Here is a 19,539-nt window from a genome sequence, read left to right on the forward strand (position 1 = left end):
TGGTGACCTGCCTTGCTGTTTGCTGCTTGTGGCCAGATAGCCTGAATTGTTCTACAGAGGACTACTCAGCGACCCTCAGGACTTGAAGGACTGCCAGTATCTCACAACTGTCTCACGGGAGTGAGTTGCACTGAGTCATTTGTACTGCTTTATAATTTAATTAACTGTTTATTTCTTATGTTATAGATCCATCTATCTGTATAAACACATATAAAATTATTAGCATTCTGGCTTTGTTTCTCTAGAGAATCCTGTCTAACACACTCACTTATATAATAAACCACAAAGAAAATCTTCTCTGGATGATAGGCTGCTCTATTTTAGACAGTAGGGAAGAGGGACTGAAAGGTGGGTAGAGGCTTTATTCTTTTGGCAGATCCTCTGTCATTATAGATATTGCTGTGCTGTTAATAAGAAATATATGCTTCTCTGTTAAGCATTAAAAGAACAAGTTCATGGATAAGATGGCTGAGGCCTCAGCTCAAGTATCTCCAAAGGCATTGTCCAGTCCCTGACCCTGCGGTGGGTTATTTCTCTGTTGTTTTCCAGAGCAGTGCTGTTCTCTGTTCGTAAGCTTCTGTGGCACAAGCTTTCTTGTAGAGTTGGGTTTCTTCGAAGCCAAATCCTGGGATCCACATGGTCCTCTGGCGCTCTAGATGCAGCTGGACATCTTTCACCTCCAGGGTGCTTGACTTGCGATGTCTGGCAAGCTGACAGGCTGCTGTCACCACTCTCAATAAAATCACTAGCAATCTGCAGCAGCATCTCCTCTACATCTTCATCCAACTGCTCATTAGGATCCACTTCTCTTACTAAGCCTTGCAATTTCTTCTTTGGCAATACCTGATTGTTTTCAGGGCTGAGCTGCCATCTAGCACCAGGAGTGCCTGGTATCTTCACCACCATCATGCTGTAAGCCAAGGTAACCCGGTGGAGGGGTGCTTGCTGGTTCCGGTTTGATGGATGAGAAATTGGAGAAGTTGATTAGGGCTGAGGGGTCCAACTCAGTTATAATCTGTTGAACCTTGAGCTCATAGACCTTATCAAGATCCTGCTTCTTACAAATGGGTGCATCAGCAAATGTGGTGAAGAAAGCTGATGGGGCCCAGCTATAAAAAAGATACAGCATCTGGGGTCTTAAAGGCTTGAAGGTAAACAAGCAACCATCTAGCTCAGAAGCAACAAAGCCCACATGGAAGAAGCTGTGTGATCACGAGGTGTCGAAGGGATCAGGTATCAGGCATCAAAGAATAAAAAATCATATAATTGTGAATGAGGGGCAGTGCAGATTGGGGACCCAAAGCCCATGTAGGAATGGGACATCCCTTTACAGAAGAGTCACAGGGAGGAGACTAGCCAGTCAGGGTGCAGTGCAGCAACAATGAAACATACAACTTTCCTCTAGTTCCTAAATGCTTCTTCTACCCCCACTATCATGATCCCAATTCTACCTTACAAATCTGGCTGGACCAGAGGATGTTCACTGATACGGATAGGAACTGGAAACACAGGGAATCCAGGAAAGAGGATCCCTTCAGGACCAGTGGTGAGAGTGGTGATACCGGGAGGGTGGAGTGTGGGAGGGTGGGGTAGAGAGGGGGAACTGATTACAAGGATCTACATATAACCTCCTCCCTGAGGGATGGACAACAGAAAAGTGGGTGAAAGGAGGGAGACATTGTACAGTGTAAGACATGACAAAATAATAATTTATAAATTATCAGAGGTTCAAGGGGGAGGCGGGAGCAGGGAGGGAGGAGGAAAAATGAGGAGCTGATGCCAGGGGCTTAAGTGGAGAGCAAATATTTTGAGAATGATGAGGGCAACAGATGTACAAATGTGCTTGACACAATGGATGTATGTATGGATTGTGGTAAGAATTGTATGAGTCCCCCAATAAAATGATTTAAAAAAAAAATCCTGCTTCTTTTTGGAGCTGTTAGGACCAAGGCCAGTCAAAACTCTCCTCCTTCTCTAAGTCCTGTTCAGTCCCCACAGCTGTGGCTTCTCAGTCCCAGGCCCCTCAGTCCCATCCCCAGAGCCTGATAGCCCCATCTCATCCACAAACTGGTTGTTCAGCCGCAGACCCACTGAGGACCAGGTGCTAACAGCCTCCTTCCGCTCTTCTTCCTCAACTTCCAGGGCCCAAGACTGAGAGGCAGCAGCATCTATCTCCCCATGATATGGGCAGAGTGCCCCAGGGAAGTGTTCCTCTCAGCAGCTGCTCCGGCTGCACGGTCCTCCCCGAGTCCGAATCTGTCAGAGTAAACCAGCCTCTAACAACTGAGGGGTCTGTAGGAGCAATTGTACGGCTATAATATATAAAGATGGTAGTGAAGTCTTAGAAGATAGGAGAAATAGGAGAGGAGATAGAATAAAGGAGTCAGACACATTTTACGGTAGCATGCTCACCTCAGCCCCTCTTGGTGGTCCACGTGGAGGTGGGAGAAGAGAGAGGGAGTCTTTATTGTCTTGGGACATTTGATAAGCATATTCAGGAGTTACATACATCACAAGGTGGGTGGTAATCATAGTAAAGTCCCTGAGCTCACAGGTGAGGAAACCTAATGCTTGCATTGAGGGGAAGGCTTGAGGGGGGATGGGTACAGCGGCAGAAGGAGATAACAAGAATGTCTGCTTCTATAGAGAGAGAGAATCAACCATGTGTGTGGGGAACAGAAGGATTTCTCTTAAGTTGTCTCCCCAAAATATGTACCAAACTTAGCTGCTTAAGAGTGACTGTACAATAGGTGATCAGCGAGAGTAGGTCAGAGGTTATTCTCCTTAACATCGGCCATCTGTAGTGGCTAGACTATTAGTCTGACTCACCCTGAATAAGACCCACTCCCTTCTGACAAGGATAATGGTGGTCTATTCACTTGCAAGAGAGGGCAAACCCGCCCAAGGGTGACCAAGGTTAGTTAGCCATTATCAGCTGTCTAGATCAAGCAGACACCACTGTCTATTCCACAACCAATGTGGGCACACACCCCCTAGGTGATTCCTCTTCTATTGATTGTATTGCCTATGTTAATATCCCTCCTGGTGACTCAGGTTATTGTCCACTATCAGGGAACTTGCATGCCTCCCAGGATAGTAATTGTCTGTTTTATTTATGTGAGACATTAGAGTGATCAAACTTGTTCTAGAATGAATTGTATTGCCCCTTTCTGTGATGTATGACTCTATGAGCGTGGTTAGCAATAAATAATGAGGCTCCCTGGTTCTCGAGAGGGTGGCTGGCCAGAGGGTGGTTGTCGAGAGGGTGGCTGGCCAGAGGGTGGCTGGCCAGAGGGTGGCTGGAGGTGACTAAGGAGGACGAAGCAGAGGCTTTCTTCTCTGATGGCTAAGCCCCCTCCACGAGGACCATCAAGCCTAGCTGAGGTGAGCTATGCTACCATGAATTGCGTCTGACTCCATTACTTGACTCCATCCTTTAACTCTCATGCTCTCTATGACTTTACTATAATCTCTACTTATTATCGCTGTACAATTGCGCCTACTGAACCTGTGATGTTTTGTGGGGTTCCCTCTTACCCTTAACCCCACACATGTGCTCACGTTAAGGCAGCATAGCTGTTAGGGAAGACTCTGTGGGAATATATTGAACGCAGGATAATGTACTTGGACTTTATCTCTAACTGTGGTGGCTTTCCCACCGTGGAATACTAGCTTTCCAGATTCCCTCTGTTATAAGTTAGGGAATATAGTCCTTGTCCTATTTCCCTCAGTGTTAGTTTCCCACATGAATCATATGTTAATGCCACCACAGAAGCTCTGAACAACCACTATACAGAATGTCCTAGTCAGTGGATGCTATGTATCTGTGTCACTCTTCTGACTTGTTGATTTGGGGAACAGGGTGGCCACAGAGGCAGAGATGGAGGCTTGGCCTGGGCTAAACAGCCTGGATGTTCCTATCAAGTTTAGTATAGGTATTACCACCACCCAATAGTCAACCTGCCAGTAAGAGAGAAGGGTGTTGGGCACCACCATGATTCTGTTCTTTAGGACCAACTGGGCCCTTGATGGCAAGTCAATTATATGGAGCGCTGGGGGTGTGGTGGTGTTCAGAGTGTATCCTAACAGGAAGAGATATCACATATCCGCATGCATTTTCTTTCCCTGCCTATACGTCTTGCCAACCCTCTCTCAGAGGGCTCACAAGGGTTTGATCCACCAGTATAGGATTCTTCATAACACTTTTTAATCTAGTGGGCCTATGACCGTGTGATACACTGGTCCAATTATACACCGTACTACTCAATCGCATCAGCCTGCGCAAATGCATTAAGCCAAGACCTTTCCATGCCACTCTGCCTCCAATAGAAGGAATGGGCCAAGAGTGACTCTACTCCCAGACTACTGGGGGATTTTGTGCTTTCTGTCCTAGAAATTTTGGGTTTGGGGGTTGGATGTCTGGCTGCAAGAATCCCATTGAGTAACTGCTGCTGCCTCTGGCACTCTGGATTCCTTGTGTCTGAGAGTCAGCAGCAAGTACTCACTATCTTACCAGGGGTAACTGATAAGGCAGGAAAGAAAACGGATAGAATCCCGTTCCTCTGCTCATTTCTTATACAATTGTGATGGTGAAATGGACAAACAGAGCAACCCAGGTTGAGGACATGTAGTCAGGGCTCAGACCCCTGAGGAATGAAGGTTTGGGTCAAGCCACCAGATGTTCCAAACAAGGGTGAGGGGAAACCCATAACCGAATGATGAGCAAGATCCTGAAATCAGCAATCAGCTTCCTTCATTCACCTGCCTTTTATGAGGTTCCCAGACCCAGAGAAGCCCCAGACCTGAGTTGCTCAAGCCTATGTGCAGTACATCCACAAGAACAAGATGTGCTGCTCAGAAGCCCCTTCAAGGAAGTACTTGATGCCCGAGCATAGGGAGCAGGGCCAGTGTCTGCAACTGCTGGTCCTTGAGGTCTGCCCACATCTAATGACTAGATGGCCTGGCCATTTTGTCTCACGACAACTCTGCCTGGCTATCCATTTGCTGCCTCATCACGTTTCACCCTTTCCCTGTGCTCACTCTTGCTTTAGCTCTTGCTTTCCCGCCACAACAACTCCAGTACAGCACCCACTCAGAGAAAGCCCACCCTACAAAAGGGAAGGAGGTCGATACAGGCCCATTAGAAGAAAGCAGTGTGATTAGCCCACCCCGTTGTATTCTTGCTGGGTGCTCTGAGCTGCGAGTTCTGGGATGCAGGATGGGCAAGAGCAGTCAGAGCCTTCACATTCGGGGGATCCCTGCTGCTGTCCCCAAATACCAGTGGTATGGGCCCAAGAGGAAATAACAGCGAAGTGGGCGTGAGCAAGCAGGCCACTCAGGGACAGATGTGACATAGTCATCCAGGATGTTTGGGGTGCAAGCGCCTGGAATCGGAGACTAGTGGGTTCATGCCGCCAGTATCTCGCGGTGCAACAGGGGCTCGGGCTTTGTTCCAAAAGAGCCTAAAGGGGTCAAGGCCAGCCTCATCCATTCTTTTGACAACTGGTCCGGGCGTCCGCCTTGTGACAGTCCATTCCAGGCGCTATCGTACCAGACGCAACTCTGAGGGCCTGTGTCGATGTCATGTGACCGGTGCAGACAAACGGGCGACATTGACCGCGCCCAGGAGTCAGTAGCCCGGGCTTAACCCGCGGCCCCGAGCGCCCGGGAGAAGCGGCGCGAATTTGCCAGCATCGTCTTAAGCTCCCAGCCCTCGCGGCTGACCCCCGCCGCCTTCCCATTGGAAGGGCAGAGCCTTTTAAATTCGACCAATTACAGACAGCTCCGCGGCTTCCGCGCTCCGCTCATTGGTTCCACCCAGAGGGAGGCGGACCACCATCGCGCCAATCGGAGACCAGAGGGTGGGCAGCTGTGGCGGAGCTTCATTCGGGTTGCACCTCCCCTATCGGGAGCAGGGTTTAGTGCGCATGCGCGAGAGCAGGAACGCGGCCCCCTGATTGGCGTCGGAGGCCAGCGGCATCAGGTCGCGCGCCCGGGATATAGGGCGGGCCTACGGCTGCGTGACAGTTGTCGTGGGGGGAGGGCGAGCCCAGGCACGGGGGGAGGAAGTGTAAATAGAGCGACCGCGGCGTCGCGTCGGCCTCGCCACCTTCTAGGCAGCCAACGAGGAGTCCCAGAGGGAGATGGAAGACGATGAGGAGGAGCAGCGACGGAGAAAGGTGGAGGCTGGGAGGGCAAAGGTAAACGGCAATGCTCTCCTCCCGCTGCCCCAGCGTGGAGTCGTAGGGGCAGGGCCCAGTGTCCACTATTGTCCGGTGTAAGATGTGGGCACGTTGCCGAGGTCTTGCCCTTTCCGCTGGCTCAGCTGGCAGCCGCCTCCTCGCCGCCGCCATCTTGAATTCGCCGCCCTCTGTCTGTGCCCGCCCCCGCCGCGACTGCAGCCAATCAGCGGCTGTGACGCACGGCGGCTCCCCGGGAAACCAGCGGGGGACGTCGGGCTGCGGTCGAGCTGCGCCTGTGCAGACAGGCACGACTTTATGCTAAGAAAGAGGGGTGGGGGTAGGTAGGTGGGTCTAGATCCTGCACGGAGAGGGATGGGGAGCGGAAAGCTAGTTCCCTGAAAGAGGAGGGACTCTGGACAGCATCCCCTGTTCACCCCGCCTCTTGGTGTTTCCCTGGAAACGAGGGATGGCTTGGGTCCTCCGGGTCCACCTTTTTCAAAGGTCCCTCGGCGTTTGCAAGCGATCTCTAAGGAAGAGGCAGTAGCCCATGAGTGCGGCCGTCTCCTTGCCTGCCAACCACACAAGTAAAAGCGCAAGGACGCTGTATGACGACAGCGTGCTTTTGCTACTTGCGCAGCTGCTTCTCTGGGCTCCACCTCCCCAAACCAAAAACAAACCACTTCCATCCACTCAGTTCCCATTCCGTAGGGACTATACAGGGCAGAGGAGACCTGCTCCTTAGGGTTTCTGAGGCTGTACATCTATAAAAGAGCAGAAAGCTCCACACAGCTTTTGCAGTGTGGTTGGTGAACTGTTTGCTGATCTTGTGGTTAGCAGCTAAATGCAAAACCAGTGATGCCACTTGGCTCCGAACTGCCACCAGGCTCCAAACTCCCCACCTTCCATTTCCACCTCAAACCCAAACCGAATTCACTGCCATCGCGTTGATTCCAGCTCTCGTAGTTTAGGTGCCTTCAAGTCGGCCCCAATCCATAGCAACCCTATGCACCACAGAGCAAAACACTTCCCAGCCCGGGCCAGACTCCCAGTGCTAGCTAGGCTAGAGCCCACTGTTGGAGTCACTATGTCAATCCATCTTGAGGGCCTTCTTTTTCACTACCCCGTCACGTTACCAAACGACGCCCTTCTCCAGGGACTCCTGACATGTCCAAAGTATATAAAAGGAAGTCTTGTCATTCCTTGCATCTAAGGAGCACTCTGTCGGTAGTCGAACCAACTCACTGGCACCTGACAACTGGCCACACTTCTTCCAAGACAGTGTGTTTGGTACTTTCAGTATTCATTTTAGCCTGCATTCCAACTCGTAGCTACCTGATAACCCAGGATTTCCTTGGTTCTGGAACATCCCGGCAATAATAAGGCTGCAGCCCTGCTAGGGTGAAGGCCAGCGGGTGCCAGAAAGGGGCTCTGTTCCTTGCCATATAACTATACTCAGATTTCCATTTTCTTTGAGATTCTGTAGTTTATTTTAATAGGAAAAAGGTGCCCTTAGAGCAGCGGTTCTCAACCCTTTCACAGGGGTCGCCCGATTTATAACAGCAAAATTACAGTTATGAAGTAGCAAGGAAAATAATTTTATGGTTCGGGGGTTCACCACAACATGAGGAACTGTGTTAAGGGGTCGCGACATTAGGTAGGTTGAGAACCACTGCCTTAGAGTGTTTCAGGATCCATGGTGGCTTAGTAGCTGCTGCATGGTTCCAGCTCACCAGTGGTGCCATAGGAGGAAAGACTGGGAATCTGCTCCCCTGAAGATTGATTATGTACTTGGAAACCCTGTGGGCAGTTCTAGAAGGTCTCTGTGAGTTGAAATGGGCCTGATAGCAGGGGTGGGTAGTGTTGGTGGCATGAGTTGGAATTGAATCTGAGTGGGCTCAAGGGTCTACAACAGCAATGTATTTCAGAAATGTGTGGTTCATCTACATTCTGGGGAGTGTTTCCTTCTGCCTAACATTCCCTGGGCATCCGCACTCCTGACTTGCCTGGGAGCTACTTGAGGCCCAGGTAGAACTCCTGAGTAGGTGAGGGTGGAGGAGGAGAAAACCATTTCTCTCTCTAGGAAAGGCTGCCTCCTTGCTTGTCGTGTTTGTTCCCGTTGCTGGGGTTCCTTGGGATGCTCCAGACACCCAGACCTACCCTCCTAGGGTTGATGGTTCTGTGAGTTCTGGTGTTTCCTCAGCTTACTCTACCCCAGCTTTTACGTAAACGTTGCTTTGGTGCCCACAGCTTGGGGGCATATTGTGGGGATTAAGACTGGTAGAGTAGGTGACCAGGCTCTAGAGGCGGAAAAGATCATTGGGATGTGAGGCTGCCCCATCCCATCCAGGAATGAACAGGACTTCTTTCTGCATAGCTGGGCCTTAGCAGAACCAAATGACATTGCTGTGCTTGACCTCAGAGGTTGGTGATTTCATGTGGATCAGCTCACAAGAGGTGCTCAGTGCTAGTTATTCCCCTGCAGACACCACCCCGGAGCTCACATTACTTGGCGTGAGGGGTTGTGGCAGGGAAGGCACAGTGGCTAAGGGAAGGGTGGTCCTATCTGACTGTATGTGAACATGAGCCTGTGACTGGGGCTTGAAGGGGAGCTGCTCTGGTTCCCGTGTGTGTGTGTGTGTGTGTGTGTGTGTGTGTGTGTGACAAAAGGCTATGGGCATGAGCTTGTGTGTGTGTGTGTGTGACAAAAGGTTATGGGCATGAGCCTGGCAGTATCAACATGTGTGTTCTCTGAGCTTGCAGGTGTTCAGTCAGTGTGTGCAGTAGTGCCTCCAGAAGCATTCATGGTCATGATGGGAGATTAGTAGCTGTTCAGGAAGAAACACGCCCCCTCTCTCTAGGCCATCCCAGGCCAGAAAGAAAGACTGTGTAGCAGAAACTGCTCACATGCACCCATTCTGTTTCAGAGTCAGTTTGATGGGACGCAAGTTAAATAAAATAGGGCTGGTTCCAAAGGCTAATCTGTCCTTGGAAAGAATATAATTTTCACCCAAGTAGCCATATGCAATTTTCCCGTGTCCATGAAATTATGCACTTCCATCACCATTTATATCAATGTTCTTGTTAAGCAAATTTGCTTTTATGACTGCAGTTGTCATTTGAGGGAAAGGCAGATGTTAGAGCTCATCTTCTTGAATCAGTGTTAATGGGGCTCTGGGTTGTGCCTTCTGACGGGCGACACTCTCAGAGGTCCCTGGTGGGTTGGTGAGCTGGGTCGTGAAAAATAGAGCATATGATTCCATAAAGGAGGATATTAGATTGACCTAGCTTAATTAATTTTTTGCTATTTCTGTACCTCATCTCAGAATCTATGGCTTGGAAGTTTTGGCTAGGCTACACATCTCCACGATTGGGGGCAAAGGGAGGCAAAAAGAGTGAGAGACTGCTCTTTGATACAATTTTAGACCTTAAGTATGCCTCAATTGTGTTATCAGTCTTTTTAATAAATGCATTTTTCCTTTTTCCTTTTCTATAAACTGCCAAAGGCTAGAAAAGCGATTCTGCCAACCAGCCTTACTGCTCTCCTTCTTTTGTCTGTGTTGAGGCATAATTAATGGTTCTCATTAGTAGACTCTTGGGTATAATTCTAAACTTAAATCCTCGTGTTACAGATATCGATGAAGGCAGGGCTTGTAGGAAAGTGGTCTGTTGGTTGATGTGAGTCTAGCCAGGTGTGGCCAGGTAGACAGAGCCCAGGCCAGAGCCTCATGTTCCCCACGAGTCTGTTGACTCTGTGGGTCTGCTACTTTTTTCTCACCTATCTTTGCCTTTACTACTTGTCTACATTTTTGCGCAGTTTGCTCACTTCCGACAGAGAAAAGCAAAAGGTGACAGTACGAATTCGAAGAAAAAGACGGCGAAGAGGAAGGGCTGGCCTGTCGATGCGCCTGTCCCGGAGGAGAGTCCGCTAGCCTCTGGGGACAGCGGTCTCCCTGGAGAAAGGGATGTGCGGGGAAGTACATCCTGCAGCGACACCCCTGAGAAGGCAGAAGGGGCAATTGCAGCTCAGGTAAATTTGCTTAGCATTTTGCTTATCTTCTAGTTATTCCTACCATACTGTTACCAAAGGCGAGCTTGAGCGTCTCTTTACCTTTCAAATTTGAGGAAAGAGAGTTTGATTTCAATTCATAAAAGATGCATACATTTTTATGGTTTTACTCCTAATACTTTGTCTTTAGTCAATGGATTTGAGGAAATGGGGACTGGACTGTTTGCAGGCAGGTTTCGGTGTTGACACTTGTTTTGGGAGCCGAAGTTTTCTGTGCCTGGCTTCTTCGAAAACAGTTGTGTACTCCTGTATGGGATTGCTGCCCATTCTCGGTCCGTTGCTTGCTTACTGGGCATAGGACGGGAGGGCGAAGGTGAGTGCCGTGGAAGGAATGGCCTGTTGCGGAGGAAGTTCCCCAGCTGTCTGGGGCTTGAGACCTTGAGAGCTGCAGGGCCCTGGGCCTGGTGGGAGCTTGGTGAGGAGTGTGGGTGGCTGAGGGAGTGGGCCTGCCAGATACTCAGGTCAACTCTTGGTGGGATTCTTGTGAGAATTACCAGTGAGGGGGCCTGAGCCTTGAACATCTCTTGCTGATGTGCAGCAGGGCAGGCGCAAGGGAAGGTGTTTGCTAGACCGAGCAGTAAAACTGGCTGCCAAGGATTGTATTGAACAAACCACCGGATTATTGCCAGTATACACATTTTATGGTATTCTACTTATGAGTCTGGGCTTTTCTTTCTTAAAAAATCTGGAGGCCTTGCCACAGTGCTCCTGCATCATCCTGGGGGAGCATCTGGCCGGCATTGTGTTTTAACGTCTTGTACTCTTTTGACAACATTTACTTGTGTTTCATTGATTATGCAAAGTCATTTGACTGTGTGGATCATAACAAACTGGGTTAGCCTTGAGAGGAATAGGAATTTTAGAACAACTTGTACTTGGATCGAGGCATTTGTGGGAACCTAAGGGAATGCTGCATGGTTTAAATCGGGAAAGATAGGGCTGTATCCTCTCAGTATATTTATCTAATCTATATGCTGAACGAATAGAGAAGCTGGATATGTGAAGAAGAATGCGGTATCAGGATTGGAAGAGGGCTTGATAACCCACGATATGCAGATGACACACCTTATTGAAAGTGAGGAGGACTTGAAACACTTGCTGTGATGAAGATCAAGGATTTCAGCATCCTGTGGATTTCAACTCAGTGTTAAGTAGACCCAGCTCCTCACAACTGGACCAGTAGGTACATCATGATAAATGGAGAAAAGATTGAGGTTGTCAAGAGTTTTGTCTTGCTTGGGTTGACAATCAGTGCTCATGGAAGCAGCAGGCAAGAGGTCAAAGGACACGTTACATTGGGTAAATCTGCTGCACAAAAAAGACATCTTTAAAATATTGAAAAGCAATTACTTTGAGCACTAAGAAAGGCCTGACCCAAGCCTTGGTGTTCGCAGTGACTTCATATGCGTGTGAAAGTTGGACGTTGAATAAAGAAGACCAAAGAAGAACTGATGCATTTGAACTGTGGTGCTGGTGAAGAATATTGAAAGAACCATGGAGTGCCAAAATAACAAACAAGTCAGTCTTGGAAGAAGTACAGCCAGTAATGAAACTCACAACCTTCTTCCAGTTCTTAAACACTCCACCCCCCCACCATCATGATCCCAATTCTTCCTTGCAAACCTGGTTAGACCAGAGGATGCACAGCGGTGCAGATGGGAACTGGAAACACAGGGAATCCAGGATAGATGAACCCCTCAGGACCAGTGGTGAGAGTGGCGCTACCGGGAGGGAAGGTGGGGTAGAAGGGGGGAACCGATCACAGGGATCTACATATAACCTCCTCCCTGGGGGATGGGCAACAGAAAGGTGCGTGAAGGGAGATGCCAGGCAGTGTAAGATAAGATAAAAATAATAATTTATAAATTATCAAGGGTTCATGAGGGAGGGGGGAGCAGGGAGGGCGGGGGAGGGGGGAAAGGAAAATGAGCTGATTTCAGGAACCCAAGTGGAAAGCGAGTTTTGAGACTGATGAGGGCAATGAATGCATAAGTGTGGTTTACACAATTGATGTATGTGTGGATTGTGATGAGTTGTATGAGCCCCAATAAAATGATAAAAAACAACAACAGTGTATTAAGAAAGACCACTCTTTAAAAGACCACCTAATGATAATTATTGGGGATACCCTGCCTGTGCTATGCTATCCCAAAACATGAGTAAAGTTTTTAAAAAGTAAAAAAAAAAAAGAAGTACAGCCAGAATGTTTTTTATAGGCAAAGACAGCAAGACTTCATCTCCCGTACTGTGGACATGTTGTCAGGAGGGACTAGCCCCTAGAGAAGGACACCATGCCTGGTAAAGTGGAGGGGCAGTGAAAAAGAGGAAGGCCTTATTGATGAGCTGGATTGACAAAGTACCTGCAACAGTGGATGTAAATGTAAGAACCGTTGTGAGGAGATGTGTTTGTCTGGGCTGTGTTTCATTCTGTGGTCCGTAGGATTATTATGACTTTAAGGCATCTAACAACAGCTCTTTGGATGAGTTGTTCTGTAGATTGGGTCTGTTTGATGTTTCCCCATGTGCATTTTTTGGACGAAAGCACTATGGAAACAATGTATGCTGGTCCCATTGGGAGGCCTACTTTTGCTGGGGCTTGATTACTCCTTACTGGTGATGCCCACTTAGGTCATGTGGCTACTGCAGTGTCTGATTACTTTTCTGTCTCCTGAAAGTAAAGTTACTGTATTCCCTTTTAGTTAATCAGTCTGTTGTGGAGAGATACTCTCCTCAATCTGTAAATACCCTGTTTCTCAAGGTACTTTCTTTAATTAATTTTAGCTCTCATGGATGATTCTTGCCTGCAAAAGTTATTACTGAGGCATTAATCAAATGGTGACTTATTGTAAGAGTGATATGTGGTCCGACTGCCTTATCTAACTTAATGTGGGATGGAGTGAATAATCAAGATTCGTGTTAGCCCAATGCTAATTCTCATGAGGTGCAAGGTCAGACAGCACCACTCTCCAACCTTTTCCCCAGTTTTGACTCTAGACATTCTTCCTCTGGCACGCTACTTCCATGGAGCCTTATGGAACTCTGCTGGCTTTGATAATTGGTTCCAGTGCCCACACAGAGCTCATAGATCATAATTTTAATGATGTTCTCTATTAGACAGTAGAGTAACAGGTTGTAATTCAGGATGGGCATCAACTTGCAACTAACAGGAACTGCTCAGTATACAGTTCTTCAATCAGGGCAGCGTATTTTCAGCCATGTCCATAGGCAGGCCTATGCCACTGAGCCCTGCATGGCCCTGACCTCTCATTCTGGACCTCTACTTGGGCCTCTACTCAGACTTGCTTCTGCCATACTCTGGGCTAGGTCATGCCCATAGTCCTGCACAACTTTTAAAATTTCAGACCAGCCAGCCCTTCTTAATCATCTTAATCATCTCTAGCCTCTGTGGACCAGGTCAATAAGTGCTAATGGCACATGTTTAAACTCAGCCCATCTCTTTATTGTTGCTTTTCAAACACCCCCCCCCCCCTTTCACTCAACAACTAGACTTGTAGCTACCATAAAAGCAGACCATGCTGTCTGCTTGGTAGCTACCTTTAGATTTCAATCCTCCAGAACAAACAAACAAACAAACTGACTGCCGTTGAGCCTATGCTGACCCATAGTGACCGGGGAGAACTGCCCCGTGAGTTTCCGAGACTGTAACTGTGTGTGAGTAGAAAGCCCCATCTTTCTCCTGGTGGCTTTGAACTGCTAGCCTTGCAGTTAGCAGCCACCGGGGCTCCTCTAAATTTCAGTCCCAGAAGGGGGATTTCTCTGATGGACACAGGCTTTTTTTCTGCTTAGGTGCATGCAATGGCAAACTGTTTGCTCAGAATTTGAAAAGCCATCTCCCTGCACCCTTACTGGTCTTCCTTTCAAATGGAAAGCGTTTGTCCTTTCAACAATTTTGGGTGGGGCTCCAGTTTCTACTTAAGACCCTCACTGTGCAGTAGGCTTCTGGCCTAAAATGGAGCCTGTTCCTGCCAGGCGATTCTTAATACACTGTTTAGCATATTCAATCAGATGTAGGCTAATTGTGGGCTTACATACAAGCTCTCTCTAATCATGATAATCATGATGATTTCATCACACACACGTGGGCCTATCTGACATTGCTAGGTAGGAGAAACATTCTGTATCCATGGTGCACTTAGTAAAGCCTTCCTTTCACCCTCTTAAAGAATACGCAAATTTAATTTTTTCATCTCCACTTCCAGGTTATGTCTGTTTATGTGCATATGGCTTGGGCATCAGGCAGGGCAGTAGGCCCTGGCCCCTCCCTCATTTTACTTAACCCATTTAGCTCTTGCCCCACGCCATTCCAGAGGCAGCTTTCCTTCCTTACAGCATGTCATTTGATACAGCACATCACTTCTTACATTTCTCTCAGCCATTACAAACCACTCAAACTCACGGCCATTGAGTCCACGCTGACTCATAGTGACCCCCTTTGTGGGGTTTTTGCGCGCCCCCTACCCTCCATTTGTGGATTTTTGAGACTGTAACTGATTACAGGAGTAGAAAGTCCAGTCTTTCTCCCTCTAAGCCACTCAAGTTTCGAACTGCCGACCATGCAGATCGCAGCTCAACTGGCAACCATTATGATTGGGCTAAGCGTAAGCAGGCTGCAGCCCCACTTCCCTGCGTATCCCTGGAGGTCAGCAAGTTGCCCTCTGGAATGAGGAGACCGAGAAACGACGCCAGGGATGCCTGACTCCCCGATAACCCGATAGCCTACCTGCCAGAGCTGATAAACGACACCTGGGCCATAAACCTTGCTGCTGTAGCACGGACCTCCCTCTCCCTGCTTTCCTTTAAAAACCCCAGACCCCGGACAAAGCCCGCGATTCCCCTGGGCTACTTGCTAGACCATGGGGCTTCGCCCAGGAGCTCCCCCCTCATAAAGCTAGTTCTGTTTTTGTTCTCCCTTTGTCCTTTCAGTTATCTTTGTCCCTCTCACTGTACCTCAGTTTACGTCTCATTCGTCCTGTGCCTCAGTTCATCTTTACACACTGTACCACCAGAGCGACTCTTAGCCAGTACAGATAATAGTAAATAAAGTAGCCATCTAAGAATCAAAAGTTTTACTTCTCAGGCCCTTTGTTTTTCTTACAAAGCCCCGTACTTCTAATGAGCCCTACACTTCTGAAACCAATTGGGGAAATGGTGTGGAAGCCACGTCTGACTGACTTCTAGTTTCTAAAGCAGTTTCTGTAAGGCAGAGGTCAGACATGCCACCACCCTCCAGCCTGGTTCTACTACACAGCTGCAGGTCCTACACCACCTTCCTGATTGTTGGTGTTGCAGCTGTTGTGTAAATCCATCTCATCAAGGCTTCCCCTGTTTTGTTTGCGTTTTACCAAACATGTGACATGAAAATTTAATGGGTCAGTCACAATAGAATACACCTCATGAATGGATAAATTCTCAAACACAACACCAAATGCTGGCAAGGATGTGAAGCAGTAGGAACTCTCATTCATCAACTGGCAGATATTTACAAAGTTAAATAGTCTTACCATGTGACTCAGCAGTCACACTCCTTGGTGTTTATCTATTTGATCACACAGAAACCTTATGCGCTTATTTCTAACTGCTCTATTCAGAATTGCTGAACGGTGGAAGCACCCAACATACCCTTACTAGATGAATGAGGGGGAAAAAACTGAATGGATAAAAATATAGTACATCCGTACAGTGGAAACTGTCCAGTTGTAAAACAGGCAATGGGTTGTCAAGCAAAGCCAAGCTCTGTGAACAAGAAGGCAAAGATATGGATGACCAAATGCATATTGTGAAGTTAAAGAAGCTAATCTGAAAAGACTGCTGTGAGAAGTTTCTTTCCAACTATATGGCTTTCTAGAAAAGAGCATTTTAGAGACAATACAAGGATCAGTGATGGTCAGAGCTCCTGAGGAGGGAGGTAAGGGGAAGGGTAAATAGGCCAATCAGAAGGGATTTTGGGGGGACAGTGACACTATTCTGTATGATATTGTACTAGTAGATACATGACATGATGAAATTGTCAAAACTTCTAAAATTTCACCACACTACGAGTGACCCTTAATGAGTACAAGTCTTAAAACTCAGTTTTTTGGTCATGGAATTTGGTTATATTTGTTTCATCATGATTTCAGTGGCTTGGGATCAATTATATTATTACCCATATTTGCTGCTTTAGTGGCTATTTAATGATTCTTAAAACTTGCCTCTATTTTGTGTAGTTTTATTGGCTCCCCCTTTGCCACATGTTTGTAATGTACATGTCTCCTGTGTGCTGTTACCTTCATCGTTTTGCTGATGAGCAAACTAGCTTGGGGAGGTGCGTGACTGCCTACTGAGAGGTGGAAGTGGAGTTTGCAGTCTTCTGTGTCTGGTGTTTTTAACTTTGCACTAAACCTCTTCAGTGTTTTGCGTATGTATTTTTCCATTACTGTTTTTCAGTGGTTGTCCGTTCTCGGTCATGACCTTTGTTTTCCTGTCCAGGCCTGTGAGCAGGGGCCTGAGCTGGAGGTTGCTGCCCTGACTCGGCGACATGAAGAAGAGACTGCCCAGCTCCGGGCTGAGCTCCAGCAGGTGGCTGCGGCCCATGAGGCGGAGATGCAGCGGATGCAGCTTCAGACCCAGGTGACATGGTGCCTGCTGCCCAGGCTATCCCCTTCGCAAGTCCTGCAGACAAACCCTTGCACCTGTTTGCTGAGCATGCTCTGCCTCTTACATGGGACGCGGTCCTCCTTTCAGGCGATAGTGGGGTTTTGAGAATTGTGGGCGATTTGTCATAAAGCAGGCAGATACTCGCTGTGGGCTTGTGGTGCGAGGTAGCACAAATTTCGCCATCCCACCCCGCAATCTCCAATGCAAGAGCAGCCTCCCCCTGGCAAGTGTGGGCTGTGTAGTCTTTGGCTTCACCCATGTGTGTTACCTCCCAGACGGTGCACGCCCTGGAGTTGGAAGCGCTGCGTCTGAGCCTGAGCAACATGCACACGGCACAGTTGGAGCTGACCCAGGCCAACCTGCAGAAGGAGAAGGAGGCGGCGCTGACTGAGCTGCGTGAGATGCTCAATGGGCGCCATGCCCAGGACCTGGCCCTGGTGCAGAACCGGCAGCAGAGTGAACTGGAGCTCATCCGGGAGCAGCATGTGCGAGAGAAGGAAGCACTAGCGCTCCAATGTGGGCAAGAGGCAGGTACGACATGGCTCCAGCCAAGGCCAGGCTTCTGACTCTCTTCTCTGGCATGTTTTCTGAAGTTCAGATTTCTGTCTGCCATTTTGGGAAGCAAGGAAGTATATCCCCTGGATCCACCTATGTAAAGGGTTCGCCAATGGATTTGTGTGTAGGACCGACCTAGGGTGTGACTCCTGTGCTGTGGGAGTGTGGGAGCTGCTCCAGCACTTTGGGGCCCTGGGCCTTGGTCAGCGACCCTGGACAGGCCTTCCACTCCTGCATGCTTCCGTCATTGTGCCTAATGCTAAGACCTCCCCTGGACCTGTGTTAATGTTAGAAACCTTGTCCTTAGAAGATGGTTGGCTGATTTTTTTTCTGTTTACATCTTTGAAAGGGCTCTCTCTCTGCAGTTCAACTTTATCAAGCCCAACCCCCACTATTCCAGGCAGTGGACAGATGGGGTTGCCACATAATTCCCTCCTTTAAAGTATGTAGAGTGTGTTCCCAGGATTGTGCATCTGTCTCCACTATCTAATTAGAACCTCCTCATCCTGAGAAGAACCCATACCCACCAGCTGCTACCTTACTTCCCTGTGGGCTGTGAGGCTCCCTTCTTTGCTTCTCTGTTCAGCTTTTATCTCACAAATGGATGCCACACTCTCGCTGTGCTGATGCCAGTAGAGCACCCCTGATCTAGCCCCAGCCCAGACTTACGCAGTCTCCCATGTGCCTTCTCTTCGTGTGCTACCCTGGATGTGCTCTGCCGCGGCCTGCAGAAGGGCAAGGGTGCCACCAGCTGCTCTAGGCAGGTGCTGGGCTTCCTTCTCTGCCTGGCGTTAACACCTCTCAATTGTTTGGAGTGAGAGCAGGGCTTTCTCAGGACTCCCCTGTCGGAAGGTGTTGTCTCTTTCCTACTGTGCCTTCTGCTTGCCCGGACTGGCTACATCCTTTCTGTGCCCCTGGCATGAACACCTATTGACTTAGGGCCCTCCAGGTACTCAGACTAGCCCTCTGGTCCACACCTAGCCCTTCCCCCCACCCACTGCATCACCAGGACTCTGCAGGGCTCTGTGGTGCTATGGCATGCTTATGCCAGTCTATTTGTGAGTGAGGGTCTCTTGGGACCTGGGAGTGTATTTATCTGACTGGCATGGAGTCTGGCCTATAGTGGGCATCAGACAGAAGGAGCATGCTGAGTCCTCTGTGGCTTGGAGGCTCTGTGACCCAGAAGTCGGGAGATGACACAGCCCCCTCCCCCTGCCCCCCGACTCCCCCACCTCCCCGCTCATGCATGACTGGGTTCTCCTCTGATCTAGCCTTCACTCAGTGTGTTGTAGGAACCAGGTGTCCCCGCCATCTGCTTCATCAGAGATCCTGTCCTGTGAGCAGCGAGCAGACAGTGGGGCCTCTCCCTGGTCACCGGGTATGGGGCAGCTGGACATTGTCTACTGTTTTTATTGCAGTTGAGTTGAAGGAGAAGCTAACATCAGAAGTGGAGAAAAACATCCAGATAATCGAGGTACACGATATAATTTTATGAATATTGTTTGTTTTATCCTCTATCTGCCCCCCACCCCAAATCAACCAAGGAAACCCTCAACGAAAAGCCAGTGAAAGCTTTGATAGGATGTACTGGAAGAAACCTACTATGTTTTATTTGTGTATTTTGTATTTGTCAGAAGAGCTTCTTTCCCTGTTCAGCATTGACTTCTTAGGGAGGATGACTCTGGTCTTTGAGGCCCCACAAAACTTTCCCTGGGGGAGCCAAGTGGGCAGTAATCTCCGTTCAGGGTCGGGAAAGGACATTGAGGAAGGCAAAATGAACTGCTCGACGGAGCCCTGTCTACACCCAGCCAGTGCCAGGGGATGAGATAAGGACAGTGGGGGGTACGCAGAGGGCAGGTTGATGTGGGTGACAGGGCTTCGGCCGGACCGGCACCGTTTGTGTCATTCTCCTGCATACCCCCTTTGCGGGGAGAAAGGAGAGCCCTGTTTCTGGGTACATAGAGTAGCAGAGCCCTGTTTCTGTGTACATAGAGTAGAAGGGCCCTGTTTCTGGGTACATAGAGTAGAAGGGCCCTGTTTCTGGGTACATAGAGTAGAAGGGCCCTGTTTCTGGGTACA

General features: G+C 48.8%; 1 protein-coding gene and 1 pseudogene across 1 annotated transcript in view; one reads left to right on the forward strand and one right to left on the reverse strand.

The window, feature by feature from the left end:
- Window positions 1-527: 527 nt before the first annotated feature.
- On the reverse strand, window positions 528-5,839 carry LOC101659467 (annotated as a pseudogene).
- A 229-nt stretch (window positions 5,840-6,068) lies between these two features.
- The window catches only part of PCNT (pericentrin), a 127,985-nt gene continuing 114,514 nt past the window's right edge, over window positions 6,069-19,539 (forward strand). Inside the window, exons 1-5 of the mRNA XM_045284550.1 lie at window positions 6,069-6,200; window positions 9,997-10,209; window positions 16,738-16,878; window positions 17,181-17,436; window positions 18,879-18,934. Coding sequence (XP_045140485.1) covers window positions 6,144-6,200; window positions 9,997-10,209; window positions 16,738-16,878; window positions 17,181-17,436; window positions 18,879-18,934 — 723 coding nt within the window. The 5' untranslated portion in view covers window positions 6,069-6,143. The remainder of the gene's footprint in view (window positions 6,201-9,996; window positions 10,210-16,737; window positions 16,879-17,180; window positions 17,437-18,878; window positions 18,935-19,539) is intronic.

Source organism: Echinops telfairi, unplaced genomic scaffold, assembly GCF_000313985.2.
Source record: "Echinops telfairi isolate 266 unplaced genomic scaffold, ASM31398v2 ScPeMD7_7469;HRSCAF=8507_0, whole genome shotgun sequence".
NCBI classification, from domain to species: domain Eukaryota; kingdom Metazoa; phylum Chordata; class Mammalia; order Afrosoricida; family Tenrecidae; genus Echinops; species Echinops telfairi.